Source organism: Pongo pygmaeus, chromosome 5, assembly GCF_028885625.2.
Source record: "Pongo pygmaeus isolate AG05252 chromosome 5, NHGRI_mPonPyg2-v2.0_pri, whole genome shotgun sequence".
Lineage (NCBI taxonomy): Eukaryota > Metazoa > Chordata > Mammalia > Primates > Hominidae > Pongo > Pongo pygmaeus.
In genome coordinates this window covers 70146193-70166404 of record NC_072378.2, presented here as the reverse complement: position 1 = coordinate 70166404, position 20212 = coordinate 70146193, and the positions used below count along the sequence as shown (strand labels likewise).

Genomic DNA, 20212 nt, shown 5'->3' with positions numbered 1-20212 from the left:
GTGACACCCGAGAAAACAGTGTCCACAGTAGACCTCCAGCAAACTCCAACAGACCTGCAGCAGAGGGACCTGACTGTTAGAAGGAAAACCAACAAACAGAAAGGAATAGCATCAACATCAACAAAAAGGACATCCACACCAAAACCCCATCTGTAGGTCACCAACATCAAAGACCAAAGGTAGATAAAACCACAAAGATGGGAAGAAACCAGAGCAGAAAAGCTGAAAATTCTAAAAACCAGAGCGCCTCTTCTCTTCCAAAGGATCACGGCACCTCGCCAGCAACAGAACAAAGCTGGATGGAGAATGACTTTGACGAGTTGACTGAAGTAGGCTTCAGAAAGTCGGTAATCACAAACTTCTCGGAGCTAAAGGAACATGTTCTAACCCATCGCAAGGAAGTTAAAAACCTCAAAAAAAGGTTAGACGAATGGCTAACTAGAATAAACAGTGTAGAGAAGACCTTAAATGACCTGATGGAGCTGAAAGCCATGGCACAAGAACTTTGTGATGCATGCACAAGCTTCAATAGCTGATTTGATCAAGTGGAAGGAAGGATATCAGTGATTGAAGATCAAATTAATGAAATAAAGCAAGAAGACAAGATTAGAGAAAAAAGAGTAAAAAGAAATGAACAAACACTCCAAGAAATATGAAACTATATGAAAAGACCAAATCTACGTCTGATTGGTGTACCTGAAAGTGATGGGGAGAATAGAACCAAGTTGGAAAATACTCTGCAGGATATTATCCAGGAGAACGTACCCAACCTAGCAAGACAGGCCAACATTCAAATTCAGGAAAAAGAGAGAACACCACAAAGATACTCTTCAAGAAGAGCAACCCAAGACACATAATTGTCATATACCAAGGCTGAAATGAAAAAAAAAAGTGTTAAGGACAGTCAGAGAGAAAGGTCGGGTTACCCACAAAGGGAAGTCCATCAGACTAACAGCAGATCTCTCAGCAGAAACACTACAGGCCAGAAGAGAGTGGGGGTCAATATCCAACACTCTTAAAGAAAAGAATTTTCAACCCAGAATTTCATATCCAGCCAAACTAAGCTTCATATGTGAAGGAGAAATAAAATCCTTTATAGACAAGCAAATGCTGAGAGATTTTGTCACCACCAGGCCTGCCCTAAAAGAGCTCCTGAAGGAAGCACTAAACATGGAAAGGAACAACTGGTACCAGCCAATGCAAAAACAGGCCAAATTGGAAAGACCATCGATGCTATGAAGAAACTGCATCAATTAACGGGCAAAATAACCAGCGAACATCATAATGACAGGATCAAATTCACACATAACAATATTAACCTTAAACATAAATGGGCTAAATGCCCCAATTAAAAGACACAGACTGGCAAATTGGATAAAGAGTCAAAACCCATCATCACCAGTGTGCTGTATTCAGGAGACCCATCTCACCTGCAGAGACACACACAGGCTCAAAATAAAGGGATGGAGGAAGATCTACCAAGCAAATGTAAAGTTAAAAAAAAAAAACAGGGGTTGCAATCCTAGTCTCTGATAAAACACACTTCAAACCAACAAAGATCAAAAGAGACAAAGAAGGCCATTACATAACGGTAAAGGGATCAATTCAATAAGAGCTAACTATCCTAAATATATATGCACCCAATACAGGAGCACCCAGATTCATAAAGCAAGTCCTTAGAGACCTACAAAGAGACTTAGACTCTCACAAAACAATAATGGGAGACTTTAACACCCCACTGTCAATGTTAGACAGATCAACGAGACAGAAGGTTAACAAAGACATCCAGGACTTGAACTCATCTCTGCACCAAGTGGACCTAATAAGACATCTACAGAACTCTCCAAGCCAAATCAACAGAATATACATCCTTCTTAGCACCACATCACACTTATTCTAAAATTGACACATAATTGGAAGTAAAACACTCCTCAGCAAATGTAAAAGAACAGAAATCACAACAAAACTGTCACTCAGACCACAGTACAATCAAATTAGGACTCAGGATTAAGAAACTCATTCAAAACTGCACAACTACATGGAAACTGAACAACCTGCTCCCGAATGACTACTGAGTAAAGAAATGAAGGCAGAAATAACAATGTTCTTTGAAACCAATGAGAACAAAGACAGAACGTACCAGAATATCTGGGACACATTTAAAGCAGTGTGTAGAGGGAAATTTATAGCACTAAATGCCCACAAGAGAAAGTAGGAAAGGTCTAAAATTGACACCCTAACATCACAATTAGAAGAACTACAGAAGCAAGAGCAAACAAATTCAAAAGCTAGTAGAAGGAAAGAAATAACTAAGATCAGAGCAGAACTGAAGGAGATAGAGACACAAAAAAACCTTCAAAAAAATCAATGAATCCAGGAGTGGTTTTTTGAAAAGATCAACAAAATAGATAGACTGCCAGCAAGACTAACAAAGAAGAAAAGAGAGAAGAATCAAATAGACGCAATAAAAACTGATAAAGGGGTATCACCACCAATCCCACAGAAATACAAACTACCATCAGAGAATACTATAAACACCTCTACGCAAATAAACTAGAAAATCTAGAAATTGATACATTGCTGGACACATACACCCTCCCAAGACTAAACTAGGAAGAAGTTGAATCTCTGAATAGACCAATAACAGGCTCTGAAATTGAGGCAATAATTAATAGCCTACCAACCAAAAAAAGTCCAGGACCAGATAGACTCACAGCCAAATTCTAACAGAGTTACAACGAGGAGCTGGTACCATTCCTTCTGAAACTATTCCAATCAATAGAAAAAGAGGGAATCCTCCCTAACTCATTTTATGAAGCCAGCATCATCCTGATACTAAACCCTGGCAGAGACACAACAAAAAAAGAGAATATTTAGACCAATATCCCTGATGAACATCGATGCAAAAATTCTCAATAAAATACTGGCAAACCGAATCCAGCAGCACATCAAAAAGCTTATCCACCACGATCAAGTCGGCTTCATCCCTGGGATGCAAGGCTGCTTCAACATATGCAAATCAATAAACGTGATCCATCACATAAACAGAATCAAAGACAAAAACCACATGGTTATCTCAATAGAAGCAGAAAAGCCCTTCAACAAAATTCAACAGCCCTTCATGCCAAAATCTCTCAATAAACTAGGTATTGATGAAACATATCTCAAAATAATAAGCGCTATTTATGACAAACCCATAGCCAATATCATACTGAATGGGCAAAAACTGGAAGCATTTCCTTTGAAAACCAGAACAAGACAAGGATGCCCTCTCTCACCACTCCTATTCAACAGTGTTGGAAGTTCTGGCCAGAGCAATCAGGCAACAGAAAAAAATAAAGGGTACTCAATTAGGAAAAGAGGAAGTGAAATTGTCCCTGTTTGCAGATGACATGATTATATACCCAGAAAACCCCATCGTCTCAGCCTAAAATCTCCTTAAACTGATAAGCAACTTCAGCAAAGTCTCAGGATACAAAATCAATGTGCAAAAATCACAAGCATTCCTATACCACAATGACAGAGAGCCAAATCATGAGTGAATTCCCATTCACAACTGCTACAAAGAGAATAAAATACCTAGGAATCCAACTTACAAGGGATGTAAAGGACCTCTTCAAGGAGAACTACAAACCACTGCTCAACGAAATAAAAGAGGACACAAACAAATGGAAGAACATTCCATGCTCACAGATACGAAGAATTAATATCGTGAAAATGGCCATACTGCCCAAGGTAATTTATGGATTTAATGCCATCCTCATCAAGCTACCAATGACTTTCTTCACGGAATTGGAAAAAGCTACTGTAAAGTTCATATAGAACCAAAAAAGAGCCCGCATTGCCAAGTCAATCCTAAGCAAAAAGAACAAAGCTGGAGGCATCACGCTACCTGACTTCAAACTATACTACAAGGCTACAGTAACCAAAACAGCATGTTGCTGGTACCAAAACAGAGAGAGAGACCAATGGAACAGAACAGAGGCCTCAGAAATAACACCACACATCTACAACCGTCTGATCTTTGACAAACTTGACAAAAACAAGAAATGGAGAAACGATTCCCTATTTAATAAATGGTGCTGGGAAAACTGGCTGGCCATATGTAGAAAGCTGAAACTGGATCCCCTCCTTACACTTCATATGCAAATTAATTCAAGATGGATTAAAGACTTAAATGTAAGACCTAAAACCATAAAAACCCTAGAAAAAACCTAGGCAATACGATTCAGGACATAGGCATGGGCAAGGACTTCATGATTAAAACACCAAAAGCAATGGCAACAAAAGCCAAAAATGACAAATGGGATCTAATTAAACTAAAAAGCTTCTGCATGGCAAAAGAAACTACCATCAGCGTGAACAGGCAACCTAAAGAATGGGAGAAAATTTTTGTAATCTACTCATCTGACAAAGGGCTAATATCCAGAATCTACAAAGAACTTAAACAAATTTACAAGAAAAAAACAACCACATCAAAAAGTGGGCAAAGGATATGAACAGCCACTTCTCAAAAGAAGACATTTATGCAGCCAACAGATACATGAAAAATTGCTCACCATCACTGGTCATCAGACAAATGCAAATCAAAACCACGATGAGATACCATCTCATGCCAGATAGAATCACGATCATTAAAAAGTCTGGAAGCAACAGATGTTGGAAAGGATGTGGAGAAACAAGAACGCTTTTACACTGTTGGTGGTAGTATAAATTAGTTCAACCATTGTGGAAGACAGTGTGGCGATTCCCCAAGGATCTAGAAGTAGAAATACCATTTGACCCAGCGATCCCATTACTGAGTATATACCCAAAGGATTATAAATCATGCTACTATAAAGACACATGCACACGTATATTTATTGAGGCACTATTCACAATAGCAGACTTGGAACCAACCCAAATGTCCATCAATGACAGACTGGATTAAGAAAATGTGGCACATATACACCATGGAATACCACACAGTCATAACAAAAGGACGAGTTCATGTTCTTCACAGGGACATGGATGAAGCTGGAAACCATCATTCTCAGCAAACTATCACAAGGACAGAAAGTCAAACACCACATGTTCTCACTCATAGGTGGGAATTGAACAATAAGATCACTTGGACGCAGAGCAGGGAACATCACACACCGGGGCCTGTCAGGGGGTGGGGGGCTGGGGGAGGGATAGCATTAGGAGATATACCTAATGTAAATGACGAGTTGATGGGTGCAGCAAACCAACATGGCACATGTATACCTGTATAACAAACCTGCATGCTGTGCACATGTACCCTAGAACTTAAAGTATAATAATAAAAGAATTAAAATTAAAACAAAAACAAAATTAGACACAATGAAGAAATAAGGTATTTGCAAACACTTAACTGGAAAAGGACTAGTATCTCCCATACATTATGTATATGTGTATAGAGAGCTACAAATCAATGAGGAAAAGCAGGCAATCCAATAGAAAAATAGGCAAAAGACCTGAACCAGGCCTATGAAAAGGACGATTTTTGTGTTTTATTCCCTTCTGTATTTTTTTTTAAAGGGTGTCTTGCTGTGTTACCCATGCTGGAGTGCAGTGGCTATTCACAGGTATGATCATAGCACACTGCAGCCTCAGACTCCTGGGTTCAAGTGATCCTCCCACCTCAGCCTCCCAAGTAGCTGGGGACTACAGAGGTGCACCATCACACCCCATTTAAAGTTTCACTTTTTAAAAAACACGTGCCTTATTTTCACATGTATTATTTTCATTTTTTAAATGTAAAATAAATGAAGCTATAGTGAAAAGAAGGAGGCAAAAAAGACATGAAAAGGCACTGGGCCTCATTTTGTAATCAAGGAAATGAACAGTAAAAATTTAATGAGATACCATTACATACTCACCATATTGCAAATGCTAAAATCCCTGACTGACAACACTATGTGTTACAGAGAATGTGAAATTACTTTGATGGTAAGAGTACCTTTGGTATACACTTTGGAAAAAAGTTTGACATTATCCAATAAACTTCAAGATGCACATACTTTATGATGCAGAAATTCCACTACTAAGTCACCCTAAAAACATACAAGCTTAGATTCCATATACAAAAGTTTCAAAGCAGCATTATTTAGAATCGTTAAAATCTGTATATAATCCAAATGTTCAACAGCAGAATGGATCTTCTTTCTTATATACAGTACTTCTATTATGTACTTTAAATGGATGTACTTTGCAGTATCCAATTTATGTCTCAATAAAGTTGATTTTTAAAATTTCAACAACTAAAATCAAGGATGCTCCCTTTACTGACAATTCTCTTAGTATGATTCCATACTCTTATGATGAAATGCATTCAAAGCCAAGCCACCATAAATATTTAACCAATCCCTTTACAAAGTACAACGTTCTCACTAGCTCCAGTTCGCCTAATCACATCTATCCTGTGTATCACTGCTAAAATAATTTTCAAAAAAACTTTTCTGAATTAGGAGTACCATGTGCTTTAGAATTTGAAGTGCTGCTCACAGCCTTTCCTCCCCCTGAAAGAATAAACATCTACAATTTGAGTTCAATCTACCACTCTGGTCTTATTTTTCACTACTTTCTATACATAGACAAATCCCTTTCTTTAAATTCACTATTTTTCTAAACATTTTATTTACAATTTTCATACATTCTTCAGGCTGTTCTCTTAAACATGTACCCCTGTCTTCCACCTTAATCCTACCTATGTTTTAGGAGGTAGCTCAAAGGCTAACCTTAAGCACAGAGTCTTTTCTGAAGTCCCTTTCATTTATGTTCTCTTCATTCTCTAAAATTCTAAGTCTTCTAAGTCTAATTGTGTATGAAAGCTAAAAACACCATTCTCTATGTCATTCACAGGAGAATACCTGTCTCCAAGGAACTCAGATGGTTTATACCACACATATAGATAACTGATTACAAATAATATAGAGACAAGCTAGAAGGACATGCTGAGCACACAGCATTCACTCAACAATTGCTTGTTGAAAATAATGATTATTTACATATTATAAATATCCAGAAAGTCACTAATATATAAGTATACAAATAAAATGGTAATCCTAATAGATTATTTTTAAAAAAAGAATTTTACCTTTTCAGCTGTAAGTGGTTTTGCCGGCTTTTCTGGCTCCTTTTCTCTCTTTTTCTCTTCCTTTTTTTTTTCCTTTTCTTTCTAAAACACAGCCCAAAGTTTTGATAAGTTTACTTTTTTAAAAAATGGCAATTTTTGACTCATCTTTATTAGTTTGAGTCATCATCTGAAAAAGGTAGAAATATTCAGTAATTACAATATCTACATGCTGTTGAAATATAATAAACAGTAAATTCATATTCTCATTGAGGTTATATGCTGATGACACTAAAGAATATCTGTTAAAAAATTAAGACAGAGGCACAGCGGTAAGACAATTTAGAACTTCTTTGATATAGCAGGGTTTGTTTCGTGTTTGTTTTAAATGAATGAGATCTCCATTCAATAAATTCTCACTATATCCTTTTATTAGGTTAGACTTCCTAACAGCAATCACGAAGTTGAATTTTGAATGAAAAAAAAAAAAACTAAGTGATAGAACAGACTTCTTTATTACACAAAGATAAATTATAATAGGCAAATATAAGGGGAAGCCTATAAAATCAGTTTTTTTAATCACAAAATATCTTCAGTCCATTATCTCAGATTTTGCTTTAAAAAAAGGGGTAAATACAGTGACTTTCTCATGAAAAAAATAATGTTCAAGATAGTGCTTGGGGACCACAGCCAACTGACTAGTGTAAGGCAGTAAAGTATAAATGGCATTATGATATTCACAATTTGCATTTCCAATAAGGATTAGATATAATGTTAAAAACTTAAGGATTAAAAGATCAACAATAAATCTTAAGGGCCAATAGAGGAAAATGAAAAGAGATTAAACAAAGAGCATTCATAAGGCATTTAGAGGAAAGAGATGACTAGAAACTGAGAACTGAAAGTCTACTGCAACTAAACACTAACCTGGCCCTTAGTTTCCCAGCAGCAAAAGAAGAAAAGATAAACTGATGAACCTAGGGAAGGCAGCATGATAAACACGCAGAACTTAGTCAAAATACCTAACGGCTGCATTTGTACCTATGCCTTTAAAATGGTGTCTGATGCAACCTCTGTCAAAGTAAATCTGCCATTTGTAAATCAGGAAAGATAATATTGGCAATTCCCAGGCCATAATGTGAGAGAAATAATAAAAGTTCAAAGGGCTTTGCAACCATTCATATAAACTTCAAAAACAGGCAAAAATATGATGTTTGGGAGGGTGCACACTAGTATAAAACTATTTTAAAAAGCAAAAAAGTAAAGACGATGATAATAAAAATCAGGATGCTAATTACCATTAAGGAGAAGGGATGAGGTTATTTAGGAACAGAGTTACATGGGAGCTTTCAAAGTGGTAATAACGTTTAGTTTCAATATTCATTACACAGTGATAGTCTTGTAAGTATTATACTAGATATATATTTAATGTGCATTTCAGCACTAAAAAGAAAAAGTAAAAGGCACTAAGAACCTAGAAAGCAACTTTGCAAACTATAAAGCACTACACAAATACGGCACATTATAATTTTAGTGTTTGTTGTGTGATTTTAAAAAGAGGAAAGGAAAAACTTACATCTTAGTTCAAAATTTTAAAAGAAATTCATAGCAAAGATCTTTATATTTGGGGCATGAATAAGCAATGTCTTCAACTGCAATTTTAAGAACAGGGAAATTCTAAAGCATTTCTTTTTTTAACCTTTTATTAGCCATTAATAAAAGGCAGTAAGTGTTGTAATAGTAATTCACCAATTAGTGAAAGCATTTAAGTAGAGGACAAAGCTAACAAACTATTGGTATATTGCTTTGCAACAAAAGAAGAATACATGGATAGCATTTCCAGAATATGGACAGTTTATACATCAGTCTCCTTTAGACTAGGATTCTCTAAAATTATGTTTCAATAATGCTGTTCAGGAACAGGATAAAAGTCAACATAAAGTGGAACTTGTGCTAAAACCTGAAGAGTAATCTATATCCTTTAGTTACCAGACAAGCATATGTCAAAAGTGACATTCTCCCTTAAACATTAAGGATATTAACATAGTCTAGCACAGACAGAAGACCATCTAGAAAGTTGGGATAGTTCTCAAAAAAGATCTTCATATCTACTAAAGTGCCTGGGCTTTATACTGGAAATAAGGAAGATGTAACCCTTTAAGGATAACTAGAAACATTACCTACTGCTGACTCAACCATTTCCCAAATCAAAACCTTCATTTCCAAAGCACAACTACCACTTATTAAGTGCTTCCTATGGGCCAGGTGATAAGCACCTTATTGTCTAATTTAATCTTTGCAACAATTTTCTGAAATAAAAACTTTACCTACTGTCATCTTACAAATGAAGAAACATAATCTTAAGAAGTAATGCCCAAAGCAACACAGTTAATCAAAGCTAGTAGTAGGACTGAGGGACTATGGAGCCCAAACTTCCAAGTCTCACTACTAACTGTGGTCCAGTGGAGCTTTGATATTTATTATTTCTGTTATTATTCCTTACAGTAACAGCTAATACTTTCTGAACCGTTACTATGTGCCAGGCACTGTTTTGGCTCTTTTAATCCTCATAACAACTTTATGAAGTTAGTAATATTATCCCTATTTTATAAGTAAAGAATAAATAGGATGTGCAAAAATTTTATATATATTATAAAATGTTTTCTATATATTCGTAGTAAACTATGGTGCAGAAAGCAATGTGACAGAACATTTTCATTAATATGTTGAGAATGAGGCCAGGCACGGTGGCTCATGCCTGTAATCCCAGCACTTCGGGAGGCCGAGGCAGGCCTATCACCTGAGATCAGAAGTTCGAAACCAGCCTGACCAACATGATGAAACCCTGTCTCTATTAAAAATACAAAAATTAGCCGGGCGTGGTGGTGGGTGCCTGTAATCCCAGCTACTTGGGAGGCTGAGGCAGGAGAATCACTTTAATCCAGGAGGTGGAGGTTGCAGTGAGCTGAGACCGTGCCATTGCACTCCAGCCTGGGCCACAAGAGCAAAACTCCATCTCAAAAAAAAAAAGGAAAAAGAAAAATATGTTGAGAATGAGTTGCTCCCTAACCTCTCAGAGCTATTAGTTATTGCTATGGTTTGAATGTTTGTGTCCACCCCAAAATTCACATGTTAAAACCTAATCCCCAATGTGATATTATTAGGAGGTGGGGCCTTTGGGAAGTGATTAAGTCATGAGGATGAAACCCTCATGAATAGGATTCACACCCTTATTAAAAAGGCCCCAGAGAGATTTCCTGCCCTTTCCCACTATATGAGGGCACAAAGGTGTATCGTTTTATGAACCAGAAAGTGGACCCTTCACAAGACACAGAATCTGCTGGAGACTTGATCTTTGTCTTTCCAGCCTCCAGAACTGTGAGAAGTTAATTTTTGTTGTTTATAAGCTACTCAATCTATGGTATAGTGTTAAGAGTAGCCAGCACAGGTGAAGACAGTTATTTCTCAAGAAGGCCACTGTCATGAGTAGGAAATAAGTTTGACTTCCTAATCACCGTGATTGGTGGGCACATATGAAATCACTAAAAACAAATCAAATTCGCTTGCTACATTTACTAGAGGGAGAGCATGACTTGATACTCTTTTAACACCGGAATTCAGCTGTAAAACTACAGCTGTCAAGATACATGCAGCACATGTATGTTTACTGCAGCACTATTCACAATAGCAAGACTTGGAAACAATCCAAATGTCCATCAGTGACAGACTGGATTAAGAAAATGTGGCACCGAGGTCAGGAAATCGAGACCATCCTGGCTAACACGGTGAAACCCCGTCTCTACTAAAAATACAAAAAATTAGACGGGCGTGGTGGTGGGCACCTGTAGTCCCAGCTACTCGGGAGGCTGAGGCAGGAGAAAGGCGTGAACCCGGGAGGCAGAGCTTGCAGTGGGCTGAGATAGTGCCACTGTACCCCAACCTGGGCGACAGAGCGAGACTCCATCTCAAAAAAAAAGAAAAGAAAAATGTAGCACAATACACCATGGAATACTATGCAGCCATAAAAAAGGAAGAGTTCGTGTCCTTTGTAGGGACATGGATGAGACTGGAAACCATCATTCTGAGCAAACTATCACAAGGAAAGAAAACCAAACTCCCCATGTTCCACTCATAGGTGGGAACTGAACAATGATATCACTTGGACACAGGGCAGGGAACATCACACACCGGGGCCTGTCGTGGGGTGGGGGGAGATACACCTAATGTAAATGATGAGTTGATGAGTGCAGCAAACCAACATGGCACATGTACACCTATGTATCAAACCTGCACGTTGTGCACATGTACCTTAGAACTTCAAGTATAATAACAATAATAAAAATATAGCTGTCACCTACTCTGATTCTGGCAGTGGTATTAGGATACAGGCTTCGAAGTAATATTAACAGCATGGGTTCTAAACTCATCATGCAGTTTGACCCACAGATGACTCCCATCCATAGAATTAAAAGCTGCTAAAAGATCTAACAGTACTGTGAAAACCTAAGTTGTTTTAAACTATTTTCTCAGCAAGAACAAAATACTGCAGTATTTTGTATTTTAAAATAGTCGTTCTTGAAACCTGGTGGCTATATGCACAAGTGACATAGTGAAACAGCTGACCTCCTGTGCAAGAAAACTGGTTAAACATTCAAGTCCAGTAAGATGGAGGTAAGTACATACTGGGTTCATTATAATCAAACTATACTTGAGTGATTTAAATAAAGACATAGGGCCAGGCACAGTGGCTCACGCCTGTAATCCCAGCACTTTGGGAAGCTGAGGTGGGCAGATCACCTGAGATCGGGAGTGCAAGACCAGCCTGACCAACACGGAGAAACCCCATCTCTATAAAAATACATAATTAGCCAGGCATGGTGGCGCATGCCTGTAATCCCAGCTACTCGGGAGGCTGAGGCAGAAGAATTGCTTGAACCCGGGAGGCGGAGGTTGCAGTGGGAGGTTGCAATAAGCCGAGATCACGCCACTGCACTCCAACATGGGCAACAAGAGCGAAACTCCGTCTCAAAAAAATAAATAAATAAATAAATAAAAATAAAATAAAGACATAGTGTCCAAAATTTTTAAGCTTTCTCTCTCTCTCTCTTTCTCTCTAACTACTCTCCTCCCCTCTTCTTTCCCCTGGGCCTAGACCTGTATATCCAACCAACTACTAAACACCTCAGTGTTCCACAGTGACCTCATACTTAACACGTCCAACTTTTAATTCACCTCTTTCCTTTTCTGCTCAAACCTGTTCCTTCTTTTCAGCTCATATCCTTGTCTCACTAATTGGCACCATCATCTACTAAGAGGTTTAAGATAGAAACTAGAAGTCACAAGCTTCCCAAAGCACCTCCACAAGACATCAATTACTAAACCCCACAGACTGTACCTTCTTAAGACCTCTCAAAATTACACTCTCTTGGCCAGGTGCAGTGGCTTATGCCTGTAATCCCAGCACTTTGGGAGCCCAAGGCGGGCGGATCACAAGGCCAAGAGACAGAGACCATCCTGGCCAACATGGCGAAACCCCGTCCCTACTAAAAATATAAAAATTAGCTGGGCATGGTGGTGTGCACCTGTAGTCCCAGCTACTCAGGAGGCTGAGGAAGGAGAATCGCTTGAACCCAGGAGATGGAGGCTGCAGTAAGCCGAGATCGCACCACTGCAGTCCAGCCTGGCAACAGAGCAAGACTCCGTCTCAAAAAAATAAAATAAAATACAATAAAATTTAAAAATTACACTGTCTGTCACATTCCCTCTGTTACTACTTTGGAACATGTCCCCCTCATTTTATTCCTGGATTAGAATAATAGGTTAAGTCTTTTCCTCACCCATGACCACAAAATTCACTCCCCACGGAGCCTGTAAAGTAGTGTTACAACATGAAAATCTGATCCTGTCACACCCACCCCCCAACGCTTAAAACTCATCAATAAAGTGCCCAAGCCTTCAGAATCGAACTCCTTCAGTGGGCTCATAAGAAGGCTCCTTCATGAGAAAGAGAGGAGCCTTGCCGTTCTACTCATATTTCAGTTATGCCATTCTACTTGCAACTCCCCAAACACTGCACTTTGCCCATATGTTTTTTCACAGGCTAGTTTACCTGTTTGGAATTCTTCCTAATCCTTCCTTATATCTAATGCTTATTCAGAGCATAAGATGCATCAAAATGATGCCTCCTATATTAACTGCAGGACAGTAAGCGTACCTCAATCACAGCCCATAATATATTGTATTATAAACTGCTATATAGTTATCTGTTTTCTTGCTTTAGACTGTAAGCTCCTGGAGGGCAGGGGCTATATCTTGCCTTTGTATACCACACATCTAGCCAACCATTTATCATTTATCCCATGTCTACGGGAAAAAATGATAGGTGAAAGGATGCCTGAAACTAATTTATTAAGGCCAATGTAACAAAAAAAATAGGTAAAGAGTCAAAAGAAATGAAAACTCTCAAATATTTGTACGGATGACTTTAAAAATACATAGTGGTAGTATCTGCACCCTAACCACTTCCACCCAAAATGCATTCTAACAGTTGTCATTGATGATTCTGAACTCATTATCCCAATATACACGTTTTATCTGTATGATGTTTACTATTGCTTAAAAAAAAGAAACTTGACATTAACTTTCTTTAAGTGCTTTTAACAACAGAATCATAGAAAGAAAATATTTTTTTTAAAAAACGTTCCTGTAAGTATAAGATAGTAATGGGCACAACAACAAAAAACTAATTGCTTCTTAACTGTTGAGATACAGCCATGGGGCCAATAAATCAGTCATTCTGAAATTAAATATAGATTCAAAGTTCTTTAATCATACCTGTGGTATAAAAAATTTCTAGAAATTGCTGTTTTAATTCTAGGGATCATTCAAAATATCAACAACTATTATAGTGTTCCCAAATGACATACTGCAAAAGGAAGTTAATTTACCATTTAACACTACATAATGTAGCTGGTTAAAACATTACCATACCTCCAATTTATTTTTGTCAACAGCAGCTTGCAGAGAAGGAGAGGATACCAAAGGCTGAAGAGGAGCATCAGAGGAGGAAATCTGTGGAGTACAGGTGAAAAGTCAGGAGGAAAAAACAAAAAGAAGGTAATGAGAATTGACAGGCACACGAAAGAAAAAATCCCCGTATATTTTTGAGATATAGAAGCACTTAGAGGCATGTTAATAAAGTAAAACAATGCATCGAGAAATAAGTAGTGCTTTTTAAAAATTTCAATTTGAAATTTATAAAAGGATTTCATACTGAATAATATATGATTTAAAATGGATTTTACTAGGATATAAAATTTAAAATGTAGTCAGATAAGATCATACCAAAAGTATATGGAAAATAATTAAGCTTCTCTCATAGTTCATCTTTAGTCGACATGACTATTGAAATACAAATGTTCTGAAACATGAAGACACATTGTCCCAAGTAGTAGAAGAGCAAAAACGAGTTTTTGGTTTTACTTATAATAACTTTTAAGAATGAAAAATAAAATGCAGTTGAAATAGTAAAAGTTAATTAAAATTTTAATCAACTGTTTAAGAAAACAGAAAAAAAACTAGGAGAAAAAAAGAGCAGATTAATGTAATATAACAGCTGAGCAGCAGACTTATTATAAAGCAATTTATACACTTCCTTAAGATCAGCAGACAAACACCATTTCCAGTGCTATACTTGCTGAATAACCCCAATGAGAGTTATATATGCAGCCCAGGCAATTTATACACGAAAATGGGTTTCATCTAAAAGCTTTTTTCACACATCTTCCTGCCCAATTTCTACATGCGTAGTTGATCACTTTAATGGAAGCATTATCTTCCTGCTCTTTTACTGCCAAAATGTAACGGAAATACATTTATAAAATGCATAGATCTTTGGGGCCATAAAACTGACATCTCTATATTGCCCTATCATATCAATAGTGCCTATGAGAAATTTTTAAAACTAAAAGGTGCTATTACAGATAGGTCATTATGTAATGTCAAAATAACACTGCAAGATGACAAGTCCTCCCTCAATCTGCTTGTTATTAAGTTAGTTATGGCAGTAATTCCTGAATCACAACACAAGACTACAAACTTCAGGGAATTTTTTTCTCCTTGCTTGCTCACTGTTGGCTCTGTTATAATTGTGTAAGTTAGCCACTTAATGAATATTAATGCAAGTTACACACGACAGAAAATAAACAACAGAAGAAAATGTAGATCTTCCATTAAAAAAAAGGCAAAGTCGAACCTTAAAGCCTGGCTTAAACCTGGTTTGTCCTATTGGATATTTACTTGCTAGAAATCTTTAATTACTACTTTATACAGAAAATAAAAATAAAGCACTTTGGGAGGCCGAGGCACGCAGATCACTTGAGGTCAGGAGTTCGAGACCAGCCTGGCCAACATGGGGAACCCTGTCTCTACTAAAAATACAAAAATTTAGCCAGGTGTGGTGGTGCATGCCTGTAATCCCAGCTACTTGGAAGGCTGAGGCAGGAGAATCACTTGAACCTGGGAGGCGGAGGTTGCAGTGAGCCAAGATCACGCCACTGCACTCCAGCCTGGGAGACAGAGCGAGCCTCCGTCTCAAAAAAATAAAAAATAAAAATAAAAAAAGAATAAAAAGCCATAAGATCACTTTAGAAGATAGCTGTATCATAAAGACCTCTTTGCCCAAGCTCATGAAAAGTGGAACAAAAATATAAAAGGATAATACAGGCATTGAGTATGTCAAAAGTTACTAATCCTTAGAAAGCAGCAAGATAATTCATTATAAAAGTGCTTGTCCTCCATTTGAGAAGATGATAAGCTGATGTGGCCACTTTTAAAACTCAGTAGCAGGAATATAAAATTCTATTCAATAAATATCAGTAATTTAACAACAACAACAACAAAAATTCAGACAGGGTCTCACTCTGTCACCCAGGCTGGAATACAGTGTGAAGATCATAGCTCACTATAACCTTGAATCCTGGACTCAAGTAAAAACCTTTTTTATTTTAGTAACCACTTTTTTTTTTTTTTTTTTGAGACAGTCTTTCTATGTTACCCAGGCTGGACTCAAACTCCTGAACTCAAGCGATTCTCCTGCCTCTCAGCCTCCCGGATAGCTGGGATTACAGATGCACATCACATTTTAATACAAAAAAAAGAAAACAGAAAAATAAATGATTTAATACCATGTTCCAGTTGGGAAAGAAAACAAACTTAACTCAAGAAGAAAGACATTTGAAAAGTCAATGGACAGATGAACAAGTGAATTGATAACAAATCAGAAACATAATGGAAGAAAGATGCAAAAGGGTACACAGTGTATGAAACCACTCACATAAAACTCTAGAAAAGAAAATATAATCTATGATGATTAACAAAACCAGATCAGTCACCAAGGCCATGGTTGGGGGCTGACTAGCAAGGGACACAAAGAAACCTTTTGGAGTGACGAAAAGGTTCTATATCTTGATTGTGGTGGTAGTGGTTACACGAGGATGTGTATTTGTAAAAATTCATTGATCTGTACCTTAAAATATCTACCTTTTATTATATATGAATTATATTTCAATAAAGTCACTCTTTAAAGTCATATTAGCAGAGTAATATTCATTACGTGAGCAAGGAATAAAGAAACAGAAATCAACATATTGACAACTGGAAGCAAGTGACAGTACAGAACACAGGGGTAAATGAGGGAAGAAAAAAGGGCAGTAAAAAGGAAAAAAGAAATACAGAGACATGAAAAGCTAGGTACTCGAGTCTTCTTTCTAAATCTCTAGTAGGAAATCATCAATATCCATCTTCTGGATTAGTCCTCCTAACTGGTCTCCTTGCCCCAAATCTTGCTCCTCTCCAAATCCATTCTCCGTACCATGTCATTCTCGAAGTAAATCTGACCACCACATATCACTGCTTAGAAGGCCTGAATAGTTTATATACATTATATAAGGACAGAGTACAAACTCCTTAATCAGGTAACAAGTGTGATCTCTACCTTATCCCCCTATTCTTCCCTCCCCTGGCTACATTCATATACACTCTGCCCAGCCATATATGACTCTTTCTGCTTTTTCTCTAGTCTGCTTCTCTGAACTCCAGGGGCCTTTCCTCTTTCGTCCCTCTTCTTCAGAAACCCATGCTTCTGTTAGTTCCTACTCATCCTTTAATTTTGAGTTAACACTGCCTCCTCTGGGAAATATTCAAAGTATTCCTTGATCTCTCTATAGAGCCTGGAGTAAGCACCTCCTATAATATTTCCCTAATATGTAAGGTTTTTTTTAAATTTTTATTTTTATTTTTTATTATTATTATTATACTTTAAGTTTTAGGGTACATGTGCACAATATGCACGTTTGTTACATATGTATACATGTGCCATGTTGCTGTACTGCACCCATTAACTCATCATTTAGCATTAGGTATGTCTCCTAATGCTATCCCTCCCCCCTCCCCCCACCCCACAACAGTCCCCTGAGTGTGATGTTCCCCTTCCTGTGTCCATGTGTTCTCATTGTTCAATTCCCACCTATGAGTGAGAACATGCGGTGTTTGGTTTTTTGTCCTTGTGATAGTTTGCTGAGAATGATGATTTCCAGTTTCATCCATATCCCTACAAAGGACATGAACTCATCATTTTTATGGCTGCATAGTATTCCATGGTGTATATGTGCCACGTTTTCTTAATCCAGTCTATCATTGTTGGACATTTGGGTTGGTTCCAAGTCTTTGCTATTGTGAATAGTGCCGCAATAAACATACGTGTGCATGTGTCTTTATAGCAGCATGATTTATAGTCCTTTGGGTATATACCCAGTAATGGGATGGCTGGGTCGAATGGTATTTCTAGTTCTAGATCCCTGAAGAATCGCCACACTGACTTCCACAATGGTTGAACTAGTTTACAGTCCCACCAACAGTGTCAAAGTGTTCCTATTTCTTCACATCCTCTCCAGCACCTGTTGTTTCCTGACTTTTTAATGATCGCCATTCTAACTGGTGTGAGATGGTATCTCATTGTGGTTTTGATTTGCATTTTTCTGATGGCCAGTGATGGTGAGCATTTTTTCATGTGTTTTTCGGCTGCATAAATGTCTTCTTTTGAGAAGTGTCTGTTCATATCCTTCGCCCACATTTTGATGGGATTGTTTTTTTCTTGTAAATTTGTTTGAGTTCATTGTAGATTCTGGACATTAGCCCTGTCAGATGAGTAGGTTGCGAAAATTTTCTCCCATTTTGTAGGTTGCTTCTTCACTCTGATAGTAGTTTCTTTTGCTGTGCAGAAGCTCTTTAGTTTAATTAGATCCCATTTGTCAATTTTGGCTTTTGTTGCCATTGCTTTTGGTGTTTTAGTCATGAAGTCCTTCCCCATGCCTATGTCCTGAATGGTATTGCCTAGGTTTTCTTCTAGGGTTTTTATGGTTTTAGGTCTAACATTCAAGTCTTTAATCCATCTTGAATTAATTTTTGTATAAGGTGTAAGGAAGGGATCCAGTTTCAGCTTTCTACATATGGCTAACCAGTTTTCCCAGCACCATTTATTAAATAGGGAATCCTTTCCCCATTGCTTGTTTTGTCAGGTTTGTCAAAGATTAGATAGTTATAGATAGGCGGCATTATTTCTGAGGGCTCTGTTTTGTTCCATTGATCTATATCTCTGTTTTGGTACCAGTACCATGCTGTTTTGGTTACTGTAGCCTTGTAGTATAGTTTGAAGTCAGGTAGCGTGATGTCTCCAGCTTTGTTCTTTTGGCTTAGGATTGACTTGGCGATGCGGACTCTTTTTTGGTTCCATATGAACTTTAAAGTAGTTTTTTCCAATTCTGTGAACAAAGTCATTGGTAGCTTGATGGGGATGGTACTGAATCTATAAATTACCTTGGGCAGTATGGCCATTTTCACGATACTGATTCTTCCTATCCATGAGCACGGCATGTTCTTCCATTTGGTTATGTCCTCTTTTATTTCGTTGAGCAGTGGTTTGTAGTTCTCCTTGAAGAGGTCCTTCACATCCCTTGTAAGTTGGATTCCTAGGTATTTTATTCTCTTTGAAGCAATTGTGAATGGGAGTTTACTCATGATTTGGCTGTTTGTCTATTATTGGTGTATAGGAATGCTTGTGATTTTTGCACACTATTTTGTATCCTGAGACTTTGCTGAAGTTGCTTATCAGCTTAAGGAGATTTTGGGCTGAGACAATGGGGTTTTCTAGATATACAATCATGTCGTCTGCAAACAGGGACAATTTGACTTCCTCTTTTCCTAACTGAATACCCTTTATTTCTTTCTCCTGCCTGATTGCCCTGGCCAGAAATTCCAACACTATGTTGAATAGGAGTGGTGAGAGAGGGCATCCCTGTCTTATGCCAGTTTTCAAAGGGAATGCTTCCAGGTTTTGCCCATTCAGTATGGTATTGGCTGTGGGTTTGTCATAAATAGCTCTTATTATTTTGAGATACGTCCCATCAATACCTAATTTATTGAGAGTTTTTAGCATGAAGCATTGTTGAATTTTGTCAAAGGCCTTTTCTGCATCTATTGAGATAATCATGTGGTTTTTGTCTTTGGTTCTGTTTATATGCTGGATTACATTTACTGATTTGCGTATGTTGAACCAGCCTTGCATCCCAGGGATGAAGCCCACTTCATCATGGTGGATAAGCTTTTTGATGTGCTGCTGGATTCGGTTTGCCAGTATTTTATTGAGGATTTTTACAGCAATGTTCATCAAGGATATTGGTCTAAAATTGTCTTTTTTGGTTGTGTCTCTGCCAGGCTTTGGAATCAGGATGATGCTGGCCTCATAAAATGAGTTAGGGAGGATTCCCTCTTTTTCTATTGATTGGAATAGTTTCAGAAGGAATCGTACCAGTTCCTCCTTGTACCTCTGGTAGAATTCGGCTGTGAATCCATCTGGTCCTGGACTTTTTGGTTGGTAAGCTACTGATTATTGCCACAATTTCAGAGCCTGTTATGGGTCTATTCAGAGATTCAACTTCTTCCTGGTTTAGTCTTGGGAGGGTGTATGTGTTGAGGAATTTATCCATTTCTTCCAGATTTTCTAGTTTATTTGCGTAGAGGTGTTTATAGTATTCTCTGATGGTAGTTTGTATTTCTGTGGGATTGGGTGGTGATATCCCC

General features: G+C 37.7%; 1 protein-coding gene across 5 annotated transcripts in view; it reads right to left on the bottom strand.

Moving 5' to 3' along the window:
- The window catches only part of SMAP1 (small ArfGAP 1), a 196531-nt gene that overhangs the window by 56314 nt on the left and 120005 nt on the right, over positions 1–20212 (bottom strand). For 3 of the 5 annotated variants that reach the window (XM_054492384.2, XM_054492387.2, XM_054492386.2), the window contains 2 exons: positions 14066–14146; positions 7100–7180 (listed from right to left, as the gene is read on the bottom strand). In XM_054492384.2, the coding sequence (XP_054348359.1) occupies positions 7100–7180; positions 14066–14146 (162 nt within the window). The remainder of the gene's footprint in view (positions 1–7099; positions 7181–14065; positions 14147–20212) is intronic. The other 2 variants (XM_054492385.2, XM_054492388.2) reach the window with 1 other exon arrangement.